Source organism: Heptranchias perlo, chromosome 23 (assembly GCF_035084215.1).
Source record: "Heptranchias perlo isolate sHepPer1 chromosome 23, sHepPer1.hap1, whole genome shotgun sequence".
Classification (NCBI taxonomy): domain Eukaryota; kingdom Metazoa; phylum Chordata; class Chondrichthyes; order Hexanchiformes; family Hexanchidae; genus Heptranchias; species Heptranchias perlo.
The window spans coordinates 40249705-40271922 of NC_090347.1; the positions used below are offsets into that span (position 1 = coordinate 40249705).

A 22218-nucleotide genomic window follows, 5' to 3' on the forward strand; every position below is an offset into this window, starting at 1 on the left:
ATGTGTGGCTCAAAGAGTGGTGTGGGAGACAGGGGTTTCGATTCATGGGGCACCAAAGAGGAAGCTGGTCCACTGGGATGGGCTCCACTTAAACCGGGCTGGGACTGGGTCCTGGCAAATCGAATAACTAGGGCTGTAGATAGGACTTTAAACTAAAAGTGGGGGGAAGGGGAAACTTAGAAATCTAATGAGAAAAGTTAAGACAGTAGAACAGTGCAGTAATTTGGGTAAAGATAAGCAGAGTGTGGCAGGAAGGGACAGAGTTTACCAATAATAGTGCAACAATAAGGTCAAAGCAGGAAAAAATGGTAAAAAGTCAAAATTGAAGGCTCTTTATCTGAATACACGGAGCATTCGTAACAAGATAGATGAATTAGTTGCACAAATAGAGATAAATGGGTTTGATCTAATAGCCATTACAGAGACATGGTTGCAAAATGACCAAGATTAGGAACTAAATATTCCAGGGTACATGACGTTTAGAAAAGACAGGCAGAATGGAAAGGAGGGGGTGTGACTCTAATAATAAAGGATGACATAAGGACAGTGGTGAGAAAGGATCTTGGCTCAGAAGATCAGGAAGTAGAATCAATATGGGTGGAAATTAGAAATAACATGGGGCTGAAAACAATGGTGGGAGTAGTTTACAGGCCCCCTAATCGTAGCAATACCATTGGACAGAGTATTAATCATGAAATAATGGGAGCTTGTAACAAAGGTAATGCAATCATCATGGGGGACTTTAATCCGCATATAGACTGGGCAAATCAAATTGGGAGAGGTAATTTGGAAGATGAGTTCATGGAATGTATTCGAGATGGTTTCCTAGATCAATACATCATAGAATCAACCAGGGAACAGGCTATTTTAGATCTTGTACTATGTAATGAGATAGAGTTAATTAGTAATCGCACAGTAAAAGAACCTCTGGGGAAGAGTGATCATAATATGATAGAATTTCACAATTCTGTTTGAAAGTAACATACTTAAGTCAGAAACTAGAGCCTTAAACTTAAATAAAGCCAATTACATAGGTATGAGGAGCAAGGTGTCAAAGGAAGATTGGGAAATTAAATTAAAGGGTTTGACGGTTGAAAAGCAATGGCAAACATTTAAAGAAATATTTCAATATTCTCAACAAATATACATTCCATTGAGAAATAAAAACTCCACGGGAAAAGTGATCCACCCATGGCTAACCAGAGAAGTTAAGGAGAATATTCGATTAAAAGAAGAGGCCATAATTTTGCCAAGAAGAGTAATAGTCCTGAGGATTGGGAGAGTTTTAGAAACCAACAAAGGATGACCAAAAAATTGATAAAAAGGGAGAAAATAGAATATGAAAGTAAACTAGCAAGAAATATAAAAACGGATTGTAAGAGCTTCGACAAGTATGTAAAAAGAAGAGAGTAGCAAAAGTAAACATTGGTCCCTTAGAGGCTGAGACAGGAGAAATTATAATGGGGAATCAGGAAATGGCAGATGCGTTAAACAGTTATTTTGTATCTGTCTTCACAGTAGAAGAAACAAAAAGCATACCAGAAATAGTGGGGAACCAAGGGATAAATGAGAGTGAGGAACTTAAAACAATTAATATCACTAGAGAAAAAGTATTGGACAAACTAATGGGACTAAGAGCCGATAAATCCCCTGGACCTGATGGCCTACATCCTAGGGTTCTAAAAGAGGTGGCTGCAGAGATAGTGGATGCATTGGATATGATCTTCCAAAATTCTCTAGATTCTGGAACGTTCCCAGTTGACTGGAAGGCAGCAAATGTTACCCTGCTATTCAAGAAGGGAGGGAGAGAGAAAACAGTTAGCCTGACATTCGGTTGTCGGGAAAATGCTGGAATCCATTATTAAGGAAGTGGTCACAGGGCATTTAGAAAATCATAATATGATTAGGCAGAGTCAACATGGTTTTATGAAAGGGAAATCGTGTTTGACAAATTTATTAGAGTTTTTTGAGGATGTAACTAGCAGGGTAGATAAAGGGGAACCAGTGGATGTAGTATATTTGGATTTTCAAAAGGCATTCGATAATGTGCCACATAAAAGGTTGTTACACAAGATAAGGGCTCATGGGGTTGGGGGTAATATATTAGCATGGATAGAGGATTGGTTAAAGGACAGAAATCAGAGAGTAGGGATAAACGGGTCATTTTCAGGTTGGCAGGCTGTAACTAGTGGGGTGCCGCAAGGATCGGTGCTTGGGCCTCAGCTATTTACAATCTATATTAATGACTTAGATGAAGCGACCGAGTGTAATATATCCGAATTTGCTGACGATACTAAACTAGGTGGGAAAGTAAGCTGTGAGGAGGACACAAGGAGTCTGCAATGGGATGTCGACAGGTTAAGTGAGTGGGCAAGAAGGTGGCAGATGGAGTATAATGTGGGGAAATGTGAGGTTATACACTTTGGTAGGAAGAACAGAAAAACAGAATATTTTTTAAATGGAGAGAGACTATGAAATGTCGGTGTTCAGAAACTTGGGTGTCCTCGTACAAGAAACACAAAAAGTTAGTATGCAGGTACAGCATGGCAAGAAAGCAAATGGCATGTTGGCCTTTATTGCAAGGGGGTTACTACAGTTGTACAGGGCTTTAGTGAGACCTCACCTGGAGTAATGTGTACAGTTTTGGTCTCCTTATCTAAGAAAGGATATACTTGCCTTGGAGACGCTGCAACAAAGGTTCACTAGATTAATTCCTGGGATGAGAGGGTTGTCCTATGAGGAGAGTTTGAGTGGAATGGGCCTATATTATCTGGAGCTTAGAAGATTGAGAGGTGATCTCATTGAAACATAAAAGATTCTGAGGCAGCTTGACAGAGTAGATGCTGAGAAGTTGTTTCTCCTGGCGGGAGAGTCAAGAACTAGGGGGCATAGTCGCAGGATAACAGGGCGGCCATTTAAGACTGAGATGAGGAGGAATTTCTTCACTCAGAGGGCTGTGAATCTTTGGAATTCTCTACCCCAGAGGGCTGTGGATGCTGAGTCATTGAATATATTCAACACTGAGATGGATAGATTTTTGGACTTTAGGGGAATTAAGGAATATGGGGATCGGGCGGGAAAGTGGAGTTGAGGTCGAAGATCAGCCATGATGTTATGAATGGCGGAGCAGGTGCGAGGGGCCATATGGCCTACTCCTGCTCCTATTTCTTATGTTCTTATGAGAAATTGTTTTATATAGCAAATTGTTACGATCTGGAATATAATCCTGAAAGGGTGGTGGAAACAGATTCAATGGTAACTTTCAAAAAGTGAATTGGATAAATACTTGAAGTGGAAAAATTTGCAGGGCTATGGGGAAAAGGCAGGGGAATGGGAACAATTGGCTAGCTCTTTCAAGGAGCTGGCACAGGTATGACAGGCTGAATGGCCTCATTCTGTGCTCTATGAGTTCAACAGGTGTCCTGGCCAATATTTATCCCTCAACCAACATCACTAAAACAGATTATCTGGTCATTATCACATTGCTGTTTGTGGGACCTTGCTGTGCGCAAATTGGCTGCCACGTTTCCTACATTACAACACTTCATTGGCTGTAAAGCAGTTTGGGACATCCTAAGGTCGTAAAAGGCACTAAATAAATGCAAGTCTTTTTTTCTTACTGCATGTGGAATCTTAACTGCAAGCCCAGGTACTGCCAGTCTGTGATGCAATGCAGCGGAACTGCACTGGCACAGCTCAGCACAGCAGCCTCGACATCCCAATATCTGCCTGAAGCCTGTGTTTTGTTACTGCGTGGTTCGTACTGTAGCACAGCTCCAGCATAAACAGATCACACAACCCAGTATGGAGAGAAATACATCCAATTGCTTTCCTAATTTAATTTAGATTTTTCTTTAGTGATTTTGTTCCTATTCCTCAATCAGGGTTATTTCTGGGAAAAGAACATTTCAGAAAAGGCCATCATCAGTATCAATCACTGCCAGAGCAGGTACAGCACGGGTTAGATACAGAGTAAAGCTCCCTCTACACTGTCCCGTCAAACACTCCCAGGGCAGGTACAGCACGGGTTAGATACAGAGTAAAGCTCCCTCTACACTGTCCCATCAAACACTCCCAGGGCAGGTACAGCACGGGTTAGATACAGAGTAAAGCTCCCTCTACACTGTCCCATCAATCACTGCCAGGGCAGGTACAGCACGGGTTAGATACAGAGTAAAGCTCCCTCTACACTGTCCCATCAATCACTCCCAGGGCAGGTAAAGTACGGGTTGATATAATTTACAAGGTACCTTAATCGGAACCGCTGAAGAGTGCCTCCTACTTTATAAATGCAACATTTCATTTCCTCTGCTGTCTCTAGGACTTTTTTGAAATTTCCCATATGATTCCAGTTTGTGCCATATTATGAAGAATTTTGTGCTTTGGACTTGTGCAAGTAAGAATTGGGTTGAGATTACCAAGTTTATTTCATTTGAAAGCCTATCAGAAAGGGAAGAGACTTTAATTCCATCAGTCTGGACTGGAATCAAACCCCAGAGTCTCAGCCATTGCTCCACGCTGATTTATTTCCGCTTTGTTTACAGGGATGTCGAGACGTCAGAGCTTCTCGAGCTGTAAGTCTGGAGAACAGGGATACTCGCAACAGTTTATACACCCTGATCAGCTCCTGGAAGGCAAGGTACGGTAATAGGCAAAGTTTGCAGTGTGGACTAACCTCTACAACACAGTGATGAGTATTAATGGGTATTGGTGATGAGTATTAATGGGTATTGGTGATGAGTATTAATGGGTATTGGTGATGAGTATTAATGGGTATTGGTGATGAATATTAATAGGTATTGGTGATGAATATTAATGGGTATTGGTGATGAGTATTAACGGGTATTGGTGATGAATATTAATGGGTATTGGTGATGAGTATTAATGGGTATTGGTGATGAGTATTAATGGGTATTGGTGATGAATATTAATAGGTATTGGTGATGAGTATTAACGGGTATTGGTGATGAGTATTAATGGGTATTGGTGATGAATATTAATAGGTATTGATGATGAGTATTAATGGGTATTGGTGATGAGTATTAACGGGTATTGGTGATGAGTATTAATGGGTATTGGTGATGAGTATTAACGGGTATTGGTGATGAGTATTAATGGGTATTGGTGATGAGTATTAATGGGTATTGGTGATGAGTATTAACGGGTATTGGTGATGAGTATTAATGGGTATTGGTGATGAATATTAATAGGTATTGATGATGAGTATTAATGGGTATTGGTGATGAGTATTAACGGGTATTGGTGATGAGTATTAATGGGTATTGGTGATGAGTATTAATGGGTATTGGTGATGAGTATTAATGGGTATTGGTGATGAGTCTCAATGAATATATACTAGGAGAATTGGCATTTCCCAGACACTGGGCTGAAGTAAATGGGGCGGAAAGTTGTTACTTCAAATCTCTGCCCCCTTGCCCCCAGGATTTCCCATGGGCAGAACCTGGTACAATAGCCTGCCCCCAGGATCCCTGCTAACCGGAGAGATGGCCGGGGTCTTGGGGCAGGCTGAAGAGGCCAAGGCAAATAAGCTTTATTTTTTTTGAACCGGGCCCCTCCCCTCCCAAAGAAGATTGGAGCCAGTGGGGCTTACGGGCTGCTGATCTCCATCAGTAGCCAGAAAGTCTCAGCCTCTCAGGGCTTCAGCTGTATTCACATTTACTGCCCAATGTTTAGATGCAAGGTTCAGCCAGGGGTCTGGGTCTGGGGTTCTGCCAGATGGATGGATACGGTAGGGTAGTGATTATGTTACTGGATTAGTAATCCAGAGGCCTGGACTACTAATCCAGAGGACGTGAGTTCAATTCTCACCATGGTAGTTTGCGATCTAAGGTAGCAAAGGAAAATCTACCCTACTCTGTTTTAAGGAGGGTTTACCCTCCAATAGCGATTATAGGGTAGATTTTGCAGTGCTGTGTCCATCGCAGAATTGGGAGAACCGGCTCTGCTCCCATTTACTACTGTGCCCCATTTTGTGTGCTGAGGTGCCTGTGCTTTAGCCTCATTAAGGTCCTACATTTCATCTAAAAATATTTAAATGTAAGCTTATCCCCGTTTTGCAGTGTTTTGAATGAGCGCAAGGGAAGCTCCAACTCTGAAGGAGCTCTTAAAATGCAACAGGCCTTTTTGTTGCAATGTTTATGGTATTTCTTTTTGTTAGGACTTGCTTGTTTTTATATCCCTTTAAACAAAGTGGAAATAAATCAGCTTCGGGTTGGAGCAATGGCGAAGACTCTGCTGTTCTTATTAGGGATCTTTCCACATGCTGTGGTGAGGGCATCCTGCAAACCAAACAGGCATTTGATAGAGTGCCACATAACAGACTTATTTGGAAAATAGAAGCATTTGGGATTAAAGGGACGGTGGTAACTTGGGTAAGTAATTGACTAAGGGATAGGAGGCAGAGAGTAGTAGTGAACAGATGTTTTTCTGACTGGAGAGAATTATGCAGTGGGGTTCCCCAGGGGTCGGTATTAGGACCATTGCTTTTCTTGTTATATATAAGTGACCTAGACTTGGGTATAGGGAGTACAATTTCAAAGCTTGTGGATGATTCAAAACTTGACAACGTAGCAAATAGAGGATAGTAGCAGACTTCAGGAGGACATAGACAGACTAGTGATGCAATATAATGTGGATGAGTGTGAAGTGATGCACTTTGAGAGGAAGAACATGGAAAGACAATATAATCTAAATGGTACTATTTTGAGGGTGTGCAAGAGCAGAGGGACGTGGGGATGCAAATTCACAAATCTTTGAAGGTGACAGGGCAAGGTGAAAAGGCGGTTAAGAAAGCATATGGGATTCTTGGTTTTGTAAATAGGGGCATTGAATACAAAAACAAGGAAGTCACGCTAAACCTTTACAAATCACTGGTTAGGCCTCAGCTGGAGTATTGTGTACAATTCTGGGCACCACTCTTTAGGAAGGATGTCAAGGCCTTGGAGAGGGTACGGAGGAGGTTAATCAGGATGATGGCAGGGATGAAGGGCTTCAGTTATATGGAGAGAATGGAGAAGCTGGGATTGTTCTCCTTAGAGCAGAGAAGGTTAAAGGGAAACCCTAATAGAGGTATTCAAAATAATATAGGGTTTTGATAGAACAAATAGGGAGAAACTGTTTCCTCGGGCAAGTGGGTCGGTAACCAGAGGTCACAGATTTAAATAATTGGCAAAAGAACGAGAGGGAAAATTAGGAGAAATGTTTTCACACAGAGGATTGTTAAGATCTGGAACACACTACCTGAAATGGTGGAAGCAGATTCCATAGGAACTTTCAAAAGACAATTGGACATGTACTTGAAGAGGACTAGTTTATAGGGAAAAAGCTAGGGGTGTAGGGCTAAATTGGACAGCTCTTTCAAAGAGCTGGCACAGGGACGACAGGCTGAATGGCCTCCTTCTGTGCTATAAGATTCTATTCTATTGTATGATTCTAAGACCCTCCTTGCGCCTGCCGTTAGCAGCAGCATGTCCTTTATCGGCAGCCTTCAAACACGGGTTCCGCGTGAAACGACACTCTGCCGCTTGCCAACAATAGCTTTTTGCGCCTCCTCATTGGACACATTTGTTTTGCATCTGCCACGTTGTTAGGGCCGCCTGTTTATTTTTAAAAAACGCATTTTGAGCCTGTAAAGGGGGTCGGACTATTTTTATCCCCATATGCGGCCATCTCGCTGCATCCCTTTAAATTTCAGTTGCAGCTGCTTAAGTGCTGCAGACTCGTGGGCTTTCCACCCCTCCCTATCCTCCCCGCCCCCCCCCCCCCCCGCCTTAGTTGCCCTTGCTGCACACATGGCGTACAACAAATTATTATAATGAGCCAACTTTGTGATATTGAAGGATGTCAGCCTCCCCCTCCTCACCCCCGCACTCCCTTCCCTCACCCTCTGCTACCGGCATGCAGTGATGCAACCCAGTCCTGCTGGAAAACCTATCCTCAACATCCCAAGGCGGGTAGATGGAGTTAAGATACAGATCAGCCTTGATCTAATTGAATGGTGGAACAGCCTGGAGGGGCTGAATGGCCTACTCCTGTTCCTGTGATCCTATTCATGTGTGAGTCACTAGGCTTAACTAAAAAGAATGAAGGCGGTTGAGCTGCCAACAGAAACTATACAAAGATGTTAACAAACTTTCAAAATGGCAAATGAATTGCAATATAGATAAGTGTAAAGTGGAGCATTTTCGTAGGAGGAATAAGAAGGCCACATATTCCTTGGAAAATAAGGGTCTAAATGGGGTAGAGGAGCAGAGGGATCTGGGGGTACAGGTACACAAATCACTAAAAGTAGCAACGCAGGTTAGTCAGGCCATAAAAAATGCAAACCAAGCACTGGGGTTCATTTCTGGAGGGCTAGAATTGAAAGGCAGAGAAGTTATGTTAAACTTACCTTGAACCTTGTTTAGACTACACTTAGAGTACTGTGAACAGTTCTGGTTTCTATATTACAAAGTGGATATAGAAGCACTGGAGAAAGTGCAAAAAAAATTTACAAGGATGATACCAGAACTGAAATGGTTAAAACTATCAGGAGAGACTGAACAGGCTGGGGCTCTTTTCTCTAGAAAAGAGAAGACGGAGGTGTCCATTGGTGGAGGTCTCTAAAATTATGAATGAGTTCGATAGGGTAGTCGTAGAGAAAACGTTTCCACTTGTGGGGGTGACGAGAACTTGGGGCCATAAAAATGAAATAGTCATTAATAAATCCAGTTAAGGAATTCAGGAGAAACTTCTTTACTCAAGAGTGGTTGGAATGTGGAACTCGCTACCACAAGGAGTAGTTGAGGTGAATAGCATAGGTTCATTTAAGGGGAAGCCAGATAAGTACATGAGGGAGAAAGGAATAGAAGGATATGCTGATAGGGTTAGATGAAGTAAGCTGGGAGGAGGCTCGTGTGGAGCATAAACACCAACATAGACCAGTTGGGCCGAATGGCCTGTACCTGTGTTGTGAATTCTATGTAAAGAAGAAAAAAAAAGCAAATCTTGTTTGTTAAGAGGGGATTTAATCAGTCAATTCAACATTAACCACCTATTGGAGGCTACTAGTGCCCAGAGCCCTGTATCGATTGAAGCTTGAGCCTGTCTGATTGGTTTGACCTTCCCCTCTCCATGGAATGCTGGGGTAGGCTCATGTGGCCTGGGGAAAAACGTAAAGAATTTCTTCCACTGGGAACAGGGGAGCTTCCCTGGCGTCTGCCTCTGGTCTGGTCCTTGTGCAGGAATGTATGGAATGGCCGAGAGTCAGATTCTGAAACAACTGTGGGATTGGGGACCCCGCCTCATCTACTCTGAGCTGGCCTGAGACCGAGCAAGTGCAGTCAGAGAGAGGGGGGGCCTCCATGTGGAAATGTAAAGCACGGAAATACACTGGTTTGGTGTGACTCACAACACATGTATACACATGCAGACACACAGATATATCTATACACACATACAGAGATATATATATCTACACACACACATACAACTATATATATCCACACTCGCCTTTACCTGCACTTGTATGTAAACACACTCGCCTTTACATGCACTTGTACTTCATAGTATCATAGTAGGTACAGCACAGAAGGTCATTCAGTCCAGGGTGCCTGTGACGGCTCTTTAGTAGAGCTATCCAATTAGTCCCACTCCCCTGCTCTTTCCCCATAGCCCTATAAATTTTTTCCTTTCAAATATTTCTCCAATTCCCTTTTGAAAGTTACTATTGAATCCACCGCCCTTTCAGACAGTACATTCCGGATCATTACAATTTGCTGCGTAAAAAAAATTTCCTCATGTCGCCACTGGCTCTTTTGCCGATCACCTTAAATCTGTGTCCTCTGGTTACCGACCCTCCTGCCACTGGAAACAGTTTCTCCTTATTTACTCTGACAAAACCCTTCATGATTTTGAACACCTCTATCAAATCTCCCTTTATTCTTCTCTGTTCTAAGGAGAACAATCCCAGCTTCTCCAGTCTCTCCATGTAACTGAAGTCCCTCATCACTGGCACTGTTCTAGTAAATCTCTTCTGCACCCTCTCTAAGGCCTTGGCATCCTTCCTAAAGTATGGTGCCCAGAATTGGACACAATACACCAGTTGAGGCTTAACCAGTGTTTTATAAAGGTTTAGCATAACTTCCTTCCTTTGTACTCTATGCCTTTATTAATAAAGCCCAGGATCCTATTTGCTTTTTTAACAGCCTTCTCAACGTGTCCTGCCAACTTCAAAGATTTGTGTATGTGCACCCCCAGGTCTCCCTGTTCCTGCACCCCCTTTACAATTGTACCATTTAGTTTATTTTGCCTCTCCTCATTCTTCCTACCGAAATGCATCACTTCACACTTCTCTGCATTAAATTTCATCTGCCCATTTTACCAGTCTGTCTATGCCCTCCTGACGTCTGTAACTATCCTCCACAGTGTTTACTACATTTCTGAGTTTCGTGTCATCTGCAAACTTTGAAATTATACCCTCTATACCCCAGACCAGGTCATTAATATACATCAAAAAGAGCAGTGGTCCTAATACTGACCCCTGGGGAACACCACTGTAAACTTTCCTCCAGTCTGAAAAATAACCGTTCACCACTAGTCTCTGCTTTCTGTCCCCTAGTCAGTTTTGTATCCACACTGCCACTGTCCCTTTAACCCCATGCGCTTTAATTTTGCTAACAAGTCTATTATGTGCTACTTTATCAAATGCCTTTTGAAAGTCACCATTGACCAGAAACTTAACTGGACCAGCCATATAAATACTGTGGCTACAAGAGCAGACCAGAGGCTGGATATTCTGCGGCAAGTAACTCACCTCCTGACTCCCCAAAGCCTTTCCACCACCTACAAGGCACAAGTCAGGAGTGTGATGGAATACTTTCCACTTGCCTGGATGAGTGCAGCTCCAACAACACTCAAGAAGCTCGACACCATCCAGGACAAAGCAGCCCGCTTGATTGGCACCCCATCCACCACCCTAAACATTCACTCCCTTCACCATCGGTGCACTGTGGCTGCAGTGTGTACCATCCACAGGATGCACTGCAGCAACTTGCCAAGGCTTCTTCGACAGCATCTCCCAAACCCCTGACCTCTACCACCTAGAAGGACAAGGGCAGCAGGCACATGGGAACAACACCACCCGCACGTTCCCCTCCAAGTCACACACCATCCCGACTTGGAAATATATCGCCGTTCCTTCATCGTCGCTGGGTCAAAATCCTGGAACTCCCTTCCTAACAGCACTGTGGGAGAACCTTTACCACACGGACTGCAGCGGTTCAAGAAGGCGGCTCACCACCACCTTCTCAAGGGCAATTAGGGTTGGGCAATAAATGCCGGCCTCGTCAGCGATGCCCACATCCCATGAACGAATAAAAAAAAAAGTCCATATGCACAACATCAACCACACTACTCTCATCAACCCTCTCCATTACTTCATCAAAGAACTCAATCAATTTAGTCAAACATGATTTTCCTTTAACAAATCCATGCTGACTTTCATTAATTAGCCCATACTTTTCCAAATGCCAATTAATTTTGTCCCGGATTATTGTCTCTAAAAGTTTCCCAACCACCGACGTTACGCTGACTGGCCTGTAATTGCCGGGTTTATCCCTCTCCCCTTTTTTGAACTTGTTATGTACCCACACTCGCCTTTACATGCACTTGTATGTACACACACTATCCTGTGCACATTCTTGCCTATGTGTGTGTCTACATTGCATTTTGTGAATAAATGCTCGAGAGCCCTGAAGGTCTTAGAGACCACTTCAAACCCAAACGCAGCCTGTCCTTTATTATAATTCTGCAGGCCATCTCTCGGTAAATAATCCACCATGTGCATAGACTTGAAGAGAAACTCCAAGGAAAGAGCCCAAAAAAAGCAGATTATTGAGGCTTACCCACAATCCTGTGTCATCTTGAATGCAATATATAGGCTCAGAAAAACACCGTTCTCCCTCTCTGATTTTCTCCTCTTTGTTACTGGAGGCACCGACTGTTGCTGGGGTTTGGATCCATAGGTACTGGCAGCCTTCCAGTGACACTCTTAAGTAACCATTCTTCCTGCGCGAGCCTAGATGATGAGTGTCAGCAAGCTATTCGTATATTGGGGGCACCACAGCCGAGCCTGACCCTGTCCTCACCTCATATCAGCAAGCACGCACTCTCCGTCACAAGTCACTGAACGGCACTTGAAGATCGCCTGACTGATCTTTCTTTGCCTAGCTCAGGGACGCTGAGCCATGTTCGAGTGCCACCATTGGCGCCTTGGCTGGCATCAGCTAACTCAACACAATGTATGCCCCCCTCCCAACCCGTCGGCAGTCTGTATCGGAAAACCGTGAGCAACGCACCCCTCCCCCATCTTCCAATACTCACCAGCAAGAGCGAGATATCCTCATCTCCAACCATGACTTGGAAATTTACCCCAAACTGTAGACCTTTTGTGCAAAGTTGTTTCGCCCAGAACTATGTTCTCTGTGTTCACTGACTCACATGAGTCTCATGTGAGTCAGTGAGAGACAATCAGTCGGAGAAGAATTTGTCATTAAATGTCAGCCGTTTCCATTTAAGCAGATTCGCCGCCTCTTGTCAGTTGAACTCTACCGTTTTGTACTAATAAATAGTTTTATGGATGTCACTGCGAGTGTTTGTATCAGATGCGATGACCCCATTCTGTTTGCACTCCCTGTCTCTCTTCCTGTAGGATGCTGAAGCTATCTTTAACTGGCTGAGTGAATTCCAGCTTCAGCATTACACAGCCAACTTCATCAATGCTGGTTACGATGTGCCGACAATCAGCCGCATGACTCCCGAGGTGAGTACCTAAGGCTGTTGACTACACCACTCTGCTGCTCACTGTTTGGCGAGGCTCACAATTCAAGGCTTTCTCGCCCATGTTTTCACTGAGGAGCCTGTGGTGAAGGACCAAGGCCCATAGCGCTGAGCACCGGCAAGGTTGAGAAGAACAGGAGAGAATCATATCGCACAGAAGGAGGTCATTCGGCCCATCTTGCCTGTGCCGACTCTTTGAAAGAGCTTAACCAATTAGTTCTCGCTCCCTTGCTCATTCCCCATTTCCTTTTTGAATACATATCCAATTCTCTTTGGAAAATGACTAAGAAGATGAGGTAAAGTCAAGAAGTCATGGCCACTTGAGCTTTTGGATTTTGAATAAGCTGAAGATTGTAGGAGGAAGGGTGGATTGGGGGAGGTGAAGAATTCCTCAGTTCCTGAGAAAGAATGAGTTTGAGTAGGAGACGGTGCAATGCGTATTGATTGCGACAAAGTAAAGATGGAGAGAAGAGGAAAAGCATGTGGGATAGAGTATTTGTAGCTTCAGAGGAGGAATGAGAGGAAAGCTTAGAGGACCATTGAATGAGCAAAGATGAGAAAAGGAGGGATAGACCGAAAGAGAAGGAGAGGGAGAGGTTGGAGGCTGGAAGGAAGAGAAGGATCACCTATCGGAGAGTAAGCTGCGACCATGTGTTCTCCCTGCGCTAGGCACCATCCCAGGCTGGCAACCTGCTCCTTGGGTCCCTGTCAATCCCATTGGGTGTTTGAAAGTGTGGGAATGTATGCCCTGGGATGGCACTCCCTGCCGTGGCCTGCTCTCCGTGTCTCTCCGCCATGATTGGAAACCATGGGGTGTGGAACCGAGATCTTTCCGACCCTGTGGCGCGGTGGGTGGCAGCCACGACTGGGGTGGTCCCTCTGCCCGATGTTATCAATACTAAGAACTGGCATGACCCTGTGTACAGGACCTGACGGCAATCGGAGTGACGAAACCCGGCCACAGAAAGAAGATTTCGACCGAGATCGGCAAACTGAGCATTCCAGAATGGCTCCCCGACTACAAACCGGTGAGTAACCTGATCACCACCGCGTGCAGCTTGCATCGTTCTTGTTTTGACAGTTTCACTAAATGATAAAGTGATACTGTAGCTCCGCTGTCTGAGATTGGAGTGTTCCATTGAACCGGGAGTAGCTCGCTCACCCACTCGCACTGCTTCTGTAGTCAGTACCAGGCACTCAATGTGACTAGCTCAGTGACACCCCTCCGTGTCTCCCAGAAAGGATGACTGTAGCTGCCTGTTCATGTTCATGTGATCCTCAATGTCTTTATAACCAGTTACTGGCTGTTTATGAGACAATATGTTCCTGACTTTTACTTCTGTGTCTGTACTAGAGTAGGTTTCCTGTAAACGCACGAGTGACTCCAGATGGACCAGTTGTATTTTTTAAACCACAAGATAAGAATATCCATTGTGATTGGCTGAAATTCATTCCTGAGATGTAAAATGTCATTTCATTTTTCTGAATTTTGTGTTCAATAAAGGAAAGGGAAATGGACACTTCCATTTCAGGGCATCCAGTGTCAGCATCAAACACTCCCAGGGCAGGTACAGCACGGGTTAGATACAGAGTAAAGCTCCCTCTACACTGTCCCATCAAACACTCCCAGGGCAGGTACAGCACGGGTTAGATACAGAGTAAAACTCCCTCTACACTATCCCATCAAACACTCCCAGGGCAGGTACAGCACGGGTTAGATACAGAGTAAAGCTCCCTCTACGCTGTCCCATCAAACACTCCCAGGCCAGGTCCAGTATGGGTTACTAATAATAACTTGTGTTTATATAGCATCTTATCACATTTCTCAGGACATCCAAAATCACTTCACCTTCAATGAATCACTTTTGCAATCGTTGTTATTATGTGGGTTAGATGCAGAGTACAGCTCCCGCTACACTGCCCAGCAAACCGCCCCCACCCTCACTTCTCCCACCCTCACATCTCCCACCCTCACATCTCCCACTGCATATGTGTGAGAATTTTCCATTTCTACCTTGTGTTCTAATTCGTGCCAAACTAGAGGCAGTTTTGCACTTATGGGCTCATACCTACTGGGAACTGGGTTGAGATTGCACAAACTCATCTCACGTAGGACTTTGCAACCCTAGATCCCCTCTTTCTGGACTGGTTTGAGCCCAGGTCCCAGAGTGTGAATGGGTAGTGTCTAACCTACTGTACCACCCAGACCCCGAAAACCTCCTCTCAAAAAGAGTTTGATCCACATCCTACTGTGCTCATGTGTGGAATCCGTTCTCCAGTGCTGCAGTGTGGAACTAAAGCCACATGGAGCAGTAAGGTCCCGATTTAACCCTCCGTTAGCTGATCTCAGCCAGGGTTGTGTCAATTCTGCACTCATGGGCTGATGTCCACTAGGGACTGGGTTTGAGACTGCACAAACCCATTCCATGTAGGAGCCTTATGGCTGACAGACAAAGGAGCTGTAATATGCCCACGAGTGTTTGGGCTGTGCAGGGGCAAATCAGCCTGGGTACCCGTTTCCTGAGCGCTGTCCGGTGACACCTGCTGGAAGGTGCATGATGGCTGAGGGTAAGTTCAGGCTCAGCTGTGATGCCCCCAGTGGTCAAATAGCCTGCCGACACTTGGCAGCTGGGCTCACATATAAAGAATGGCCACCATGGGCAAGGTACCAAAGGGCACCCGTGCCGCTGTGCCCCCGGAAGAGGGGAGAATACAGGGGAGAAGAGCTTTCTACTGAATGAACCATTATGGTGAACCCTCGTAACTATTTCACGCTAAACTTTTGCCGACTGTATTTTGTAGGTGGATCTGTTTGAGTGGCTCAGTGCAATCGGCCTGCCTCAGTACCACAAGAAACTGGTGGATAATGGGTACGACAGCATCAACTTCATAAGTGAGATCACCTGGGAGGATCTGCAAGAAATTGGGATTACACAACTGGGTAAGAGAGACCCCCAAACTATCCCGCTGTTGCCTGCACTCAAAAGTTCGAACCTTGCTTTGTGCTGTTAATTGATCTCAGCTGAGGGGGCAATTTGAAAGCGATAATACCCTTGGTGCCCTCTTCCCCCTGGCGAGGAAGGGTAAAATCAGCCAGGTGTTAATTGTGTCCATGTGATTTATATCAATTAGTGTTAATTGTATTCAGGTGGTGGGTATCAATTGAGAACTCTTGTATCCATTTATAAGAGAGCTGATCTAGATGGTGGGGTGGGTGTAATGTGGAGCTCTGTGAATAAAGGCTTGGAAGCAACTGAAGACTAAGCTCTAGTATTCTATCTTTCACCACCAGGCTGTTCAATTTCTAACACCGGGGTTCCTCCTGTAAAGTGCGCGTGCACTGATGTTGGGTGAGGACAGGATGAGGATCATCTCTGATGCTCCCCATGGTCAAATAGCCACCTGCCGCATAAGGAGTGGTCACCTGGGTGAGGTACCAGAGGATGACTGGTGTCTGAGGGGCCATTGCCCAGTTTTAATCAGCACCTTTAGGAAAGGAGGGGGGAAGTAAATTGGAGGGGGAACAAAATCATCAGAGTCTTGCGTTTGAGTGACTTCCTTTGTTTTTGCAGGACATCAGAAGAAGATGATGATTGCTGTGAAGAAGCTTCTGGACGTGCAGAAGGCTATAAATCAGGCGGAGGTGGAGGCCAAGACAGCGACACTCAGGCGCAAGGCGCCTAACGCACTGGAGATTGTCACCATAGAGCCTCCTCAAGGCGAGAACGGAGAAAGCCAATCTCCTCAAACCCCAAAGATGCTCACCTTCCAGGACAGCGAGCTGAGCTACGAGCTGCAATCCGCCATGTCCAACCCTTGCTACAACTGCCAGGAGAACCTGGTGATGAAACAGGTTGGGGCCATCTCCCGCAGTCAGGAGAGCATTGGCATCCGATCCCGAGGATCTGGCCACTCCCAGGAGAACGTTCTCGGAGGGACCAAGACGGACAGCAAGTCCCAAGAGAGCCTCGGCAGCGGAGACGGGAGCAGCAGCAGCAGCAGTGGGAGCAGTGGGAGAACTACCTTGCTTCCCTACTCTAGAGATACTGCACCAATTCTCATTGTTGGGCCAAGCCAGGAAAATGGCAACGGTTTAGGGCACAGTGCCGGGAGTAGTCAGAGTAAGGAAAGAAATGTCCCAGATGGGCGCGACCATTACCAAAGGCCTGTGCTACAGAAGGGTGCTCCGGTATCAAACCCAATAAAGATACTGCATTCTCAATATCCACTTCCACCATCGCCAAACTTCACCCCACCTCATACTCCAAGTAAAGGGAAGACTGTCCAAGCCTTTGTGTACCCACAGATGCCCATCAAAGGGAAACCTGTTCCCTTCCCCTCAACGCTGGAACGACCCAAGACCCCAGCTGATATTTACCAGCAGTTGCCGCAAACGCCAAAGCCGATGTCCTACTCACCGGCCAACAAGGGCTTTGTCTACCTACATTCTCATTGCGCCATTGTTAACGGAGATGGGCCCGAGGACAGTCCCCACCTGAACCCTGTCCCGTTGCCAGGCGCTGTGCCAATTGCCCGCTATCCGGTGCAGGGCAAGGAGCTGAACGGAGACGTTTTCAGGCCCAAGAAACGGTCGCAGAGCCTGAACCGCTACGCCATGTCGGACGGCGAGCCTGAAGAGGAAGACGTGGTCGCCGGGGCCGTGAGCTCGTACGCCACCCTCGCACGGCGCCCAGGACGCAACCATGCCTCGAAGGGCCAGTCGCCGGCGGACAGAAATGTCAACCGCAGCCAGTCGTTGGCGATCCGGGGCAAGAGGAAAGGGCCACCACCCCCGCCGCCCAAGCGCCTGAGCTCCGTGTCCAGCTCCATGGGGCAGGAGCCCGAGAAAGAAAGACCCAGCGATTCGATCGCCGACCCCCACGACGCTCCTGACCTGGTAGACGGGTTGCCCGGGCAACAGGAACCCAGCGGAGGCAAGGCGACCAATGGCACTGGAAGCGTGAGGAGCATTGCTGCCATGTTGGAAATGTCGAGCTCCCCTGGAGGCCAGGCCAGGCCTTTGGTCTCGTTGAAACCTTTGAAACCGGAGAAGAGGGAGGCTCCCGATATGAGGAGGGACAACCAGGAGATTATTCCCAAGAGCCCCGAACATTTTGGAGCTAGCTCGGCGCTAGCGAAAGCAGCGGTTGAGAAAGCGAGAGAGACCGCCAGCCGGCGCCGTACGTTCAGTGAGCCGGGAGTCAGTTTGGAGACTGCGGCGATCGTTGAAGCCTTCAAGCCTGATGCAGAAGAGGCAAAGTCTGATGCTGAGGACGAGCCCAAAGTTGGCAAAGGAGACCTTGAGGCCTCCTCATCCTCTCAGAACAGCTCCAGCGAGTGCATCCCTTTTGCCGAGGAGGGGAATTTAACCATAAAACAGCGGCCAAAGCCAAACAACGTCATCAAAGGGGATGCAAACGTGGATGCCACAGTCACGGGTAGCTGCACCATGGCCACCACCGGTGGAGCCGGGACGTCTGGAGAGGGTGACAAGGAAAGGCAGGGCTCCAACGCGCAACTGGGCAACGGGAGCACCGATGTGACGGGCACTGCTCCCAAACCGTCAGAGGTTCCTGAATTTAACCTGACAGAGTCCGACACGGTCAAACGAAGGCCAAAGCCCAAAGAGAAGGAGCTTCAGCAGGCTTCAGGTGCCGCACCACAGCACCACATGCTAATGCATGGACCTCGATACGCAGAGGCTCAGGCTGTGCACATGGTGGACTCCAGGCCTCAAGCTGGTCCCCATGTAAAAAGTGATTTGGACGACGACGCCTGCGTTGAGTTCAGGATTGCTGAGATTGAGCGAAGCATCCAGTCCTTGGAGAAGGGGACTAAAAAGACACTCAAACCTCCGCTCTCTCCCAAACCAGCCCTCGCGTATCTCCAGCAAACACCCAAACAGATGGGATCAGTGTCCATTTCTACGAGGCTTTCTCCAACCAGAGCACCAGGCACAGGTAACAGCATCGCTGAGAGTCTAATATGGGGAGTGGGTAATCCATACAAATCCAGTCCATAGTGATGGGATGAAAGTCTCCACTTTGCTCCCCAATGACTTGGCAGGTAGACAACCTCTATGGCACTGAGCCATGACAGACCAGAGAGCTCCGTGGCTGATACCAGACGGCTGATCTCAACCAGAGCAGCGGTTGGAGCAAAACAATTGGCCTCAGTGCCGCTGGTTTAGGCGACCCCTGCTGCACATGTGTGCATGTTGGGTTAAGCCAGGCTGAGCTGTGAGCCCATCCACTGTCCAATAGCCCGCTGACACTCATTGCTTGAACTCACACATGAAGAGGGCTACTTGGGTGAAGTATCAGGGAGGAGGGGGTTGTACTGACCCTGTGGGTCTGTACACCAACCTTTAGGAGAGGAGGACGACCCTCCTCATATCTGACAACTCTCCCGATCTAGCCAGTAGGATCTGCGCTGGCTCCCAACTCCCAGTGTTGTTGGTAAACATTGTAATAGAGTCGGGAGATTCGCTTGCAACATTGGGAATTGAGGACCAGCAAAGGATGATCCCAGATCCTTCTGGATGAGATGTAAAGTACGTTGGCCTTAATTGAAATGGATTTGGACAATCTTAGCCCATTTCGCAGTGAGTATTGGTTTCAGTACAAAACTGCCTCTTAATTCATGACTAATTGGCAATCACGTTCAGAAATGGGATGCCTGGCATGGGAACTGGTGAAATGTCACATTGGTACATGTGCTACTCTCTGTGGTTAGGGCTGGGGCACATTAGAGTGAGCTTTATATTGATTAGGACTCTACTGTATCTGAGCTGGGAGTTGCTTGACACTGAAATGGGTTTTCCCATTGCCCAGCAATAATAGCTCATCTTGAGGAGCTTCACAATAATGCTCGGGTAGTGTGGTGGGGTAACGTGTCGAGCACCAGTGCGTTGCAGCACGGGGTAGATGGACGTGTGTCTGTACCTTTGATGCTCCTCACTCTTGAGTTCCCTATCTCGGTCACTTCACTGTGGGCAGGATCTGAGCACAGGCCAGGCGCTGCCCCACGTAGGGAAAGGGAGGGGCATTGGACTGCCTTGTCTGTCGCTCGCATCCACTTCCAGGGCAGTACTGCAAAGTCCTGAGAGCAGTTTCCGTCAGCCCAAGGTAGCGTGCGGTGCACAGAGACACAAGGCAAAAGGATGGGGAGAAAATACCTTAAATGCAAGGGAGTTACCCAGGTTCAGTCTGTGCTGAGCTCGCTGAATTCCTTCTCCAGATTGCTATATGGTCGTTCCTGTTCAAAAGTACTGAGAGAGAAAGAACGCCCGTCATTTCCTGCTGGTTACTATCACCCCTAGTAATCTGACCTCTCCCCAAGGGCAGGAGCCAGGGATCTACAAGAGGCTGGCAATCTACAGAAACGTCCCTCAGTAATTACCTTCTGATTGTCCTCAGGATCGGCCTATTTTAAACCACATCCCGACAGGAAGTCACTGATCAGTGGCCTGAAAGAGACAGGTCAGGTTAAAGACAGCCCCACCTTGAGGAGAACAGCCCCAACACCATTAATGTAGAAAAAGTCTCAAGGTGCTTTGTGGGGAGGGGGGTGGATCACATATAAAAAGGAACAAACTATGAGCCATGGAAGGAGTGCTAGAAGAGGTGGCCGAAAGTTTGGCCAAAAAGATGGGTTTTGAGACGGTTTTAAAGGTGGGGAGAAGCGGAGGGGCAGAAATGTTCTAAACCCCGCTCCAGGACTTGGGTACATAATCTACCCTGACACTCCAGTGCAGTACTGAGGGAGCACTGCCGGAGGTGCCGTCTTCTGGATGAGACGTCAAACCGAGGCCCCGTCTGCCCTCTCAGGTGGTGGTAAAAGATCCCACGGCACGACTCTGAAGAAGAGCAGGGGAGTTCTCCCCGGTGTCCTGGCCAACATTCCTCCCTTAACCAACACCATTACAACAGACCCGGTCATTTGTGGGATCTTGCTGTGCGCACATTGGCTGCTGCTTTAGCCTGCATAACAACGGTGACTGCACTTTCAAAGTCCTTCGTTGGCTGTGTAGGGCCTTGGGACGTCCGTAGAAGGTGCTGCACAAACGCTAGCTCTTAATGATTTTCCTCCGACTTGATGTCAAAAAGCCAATTGTTAATGGTTTTATTTTTGTCCCTCTTTTCAGAATTCTGCCAGAAGCAGTCTCCATTCTCCACGCCTCCCGTCTCCCCGAAGTCTGCGCCAGCGCGAGGGCTGCCGTTTACCAGCCCCAAAGCCAGCAGGCCTCCGCAGGGCGGCAGCATTGGCGCCGTGACGCCAGGGTTCCCGTGCCCCGTGCAGCAGCTGGGGGCGGCACGCGCCTCTGTGCCCACGGGTCCTGCTGCCGGGAAGGCAGGGCTGATGGGAGGAGCGCTCACAAAGCCTGCAGCGGAGGCCCCGCAGGCTGCCCTGGCTCAGCAGCGACTGGAGCAGACCAGCACCTCTCTGGAGGCAGCTCTTCATGCTGTGGAGCAGAAACTGACCCAAGAAGACAATGGCAATGACGTGTAAGTAACCGTTGGCAACAAGTGCCGCCTCTCGACCTCCAGTCGGCAGTGTAGTGGTTATGTTACTGGACTAGCAATCCAGAGGCCTGCACTAATAATCCAGTGGAACGTGAGTTCAAATCCCAGTGTGGTAGTTTGAGAATTTGAATTCAGTTTTAATTCAGTTCAGTAAAAGTGATCATTGAAGCTGTCGGATTGTCATAAAAACGTAACTGGTTCACTAATGCCCTTTAGGGAAGGAAACCTGCCGTCCTAACCCAGTCTGGCCCATATGTGACTCCAGTCCCACACCAACGTGGTTGACTCTTAACTGCCATCTGAGGCGGCCTAGCAAACCACTCAGTTGCATCGAACCACTACAAAGAAGAAGGCTCACCACCACCTTCTCAACTAGGGCAACCAGGAATGGGCAATAAATGCCGGCTTTGCCAGCGATGCCCGCATCCCCAGAATGAATTTTTAAAAACTACCAGAGGGTAGGGAGGTGAAAAGCTGAGCTGAGGTATTTCTCCAGATGCTTGAACGGAGCAGCAGGTTGGGGCTGTCCTAGAGGTCAGGCCCTAGAGCTGGCCCCCTGCCCTCTGAGCCAGGTACGGGTGCAGGGCTCTGTTTACTTGATACTGCAGTCGATACATTGCTGCCATGACTTCTAAATCAGCGGAGAACACTCTCCGGTGATGGTTGCACGGCTAAGAATGGACTGCTCATAAGAGAGCGCCAGGCAAGGGAAAAAAAATGAGAACCATTTTTAAAATATTGGAAGCATCAGATAGAAACATTGGCTACAATTATTGGAACGCGTTCAACAATCTTGCTGATACAGGGCAGTCCGCGAAATTCAAGAAATGCTCTATCCTGTCAGGTTGGTGGCCTC

General features: G+C 47.1%; 1 protein-coding gene across 2 annotated transcripts in view; it reads left to right on the forward strand.

Moving 5' to 3' along the window:
• Positions 1-22218, forward strand: part of LOC137341262 (caskin-2-like) — a 235154-nt gene that overhangs the window by 205285 nt on the left and 7651 nt on the right. For both annotated transcript variants that reach the window (XM_068004363.1, XM_068004364.1), the window contains exons 15-20: positions 4545-4639; positions 12710-12820; positions 13764-13865; positions 15640-15778; positions 16410-18797; positions 20984-21344. In XM_068004363.1, the coding sequence (XP_067860464.1) occupies positions 4545-4639; positions 12710-12820; positions 13764-13865; positions 15640-15778; positions 16410-18797; positions 20984-21344 (3196 nt within the window). The remainder of the gene's footprint in view (positions 1-4544; positions 4640-12709; positions 12821-13763; positions 13866-15639; positions 15779-16409; positions 18798-20983; positions 21345-22218) is intronic.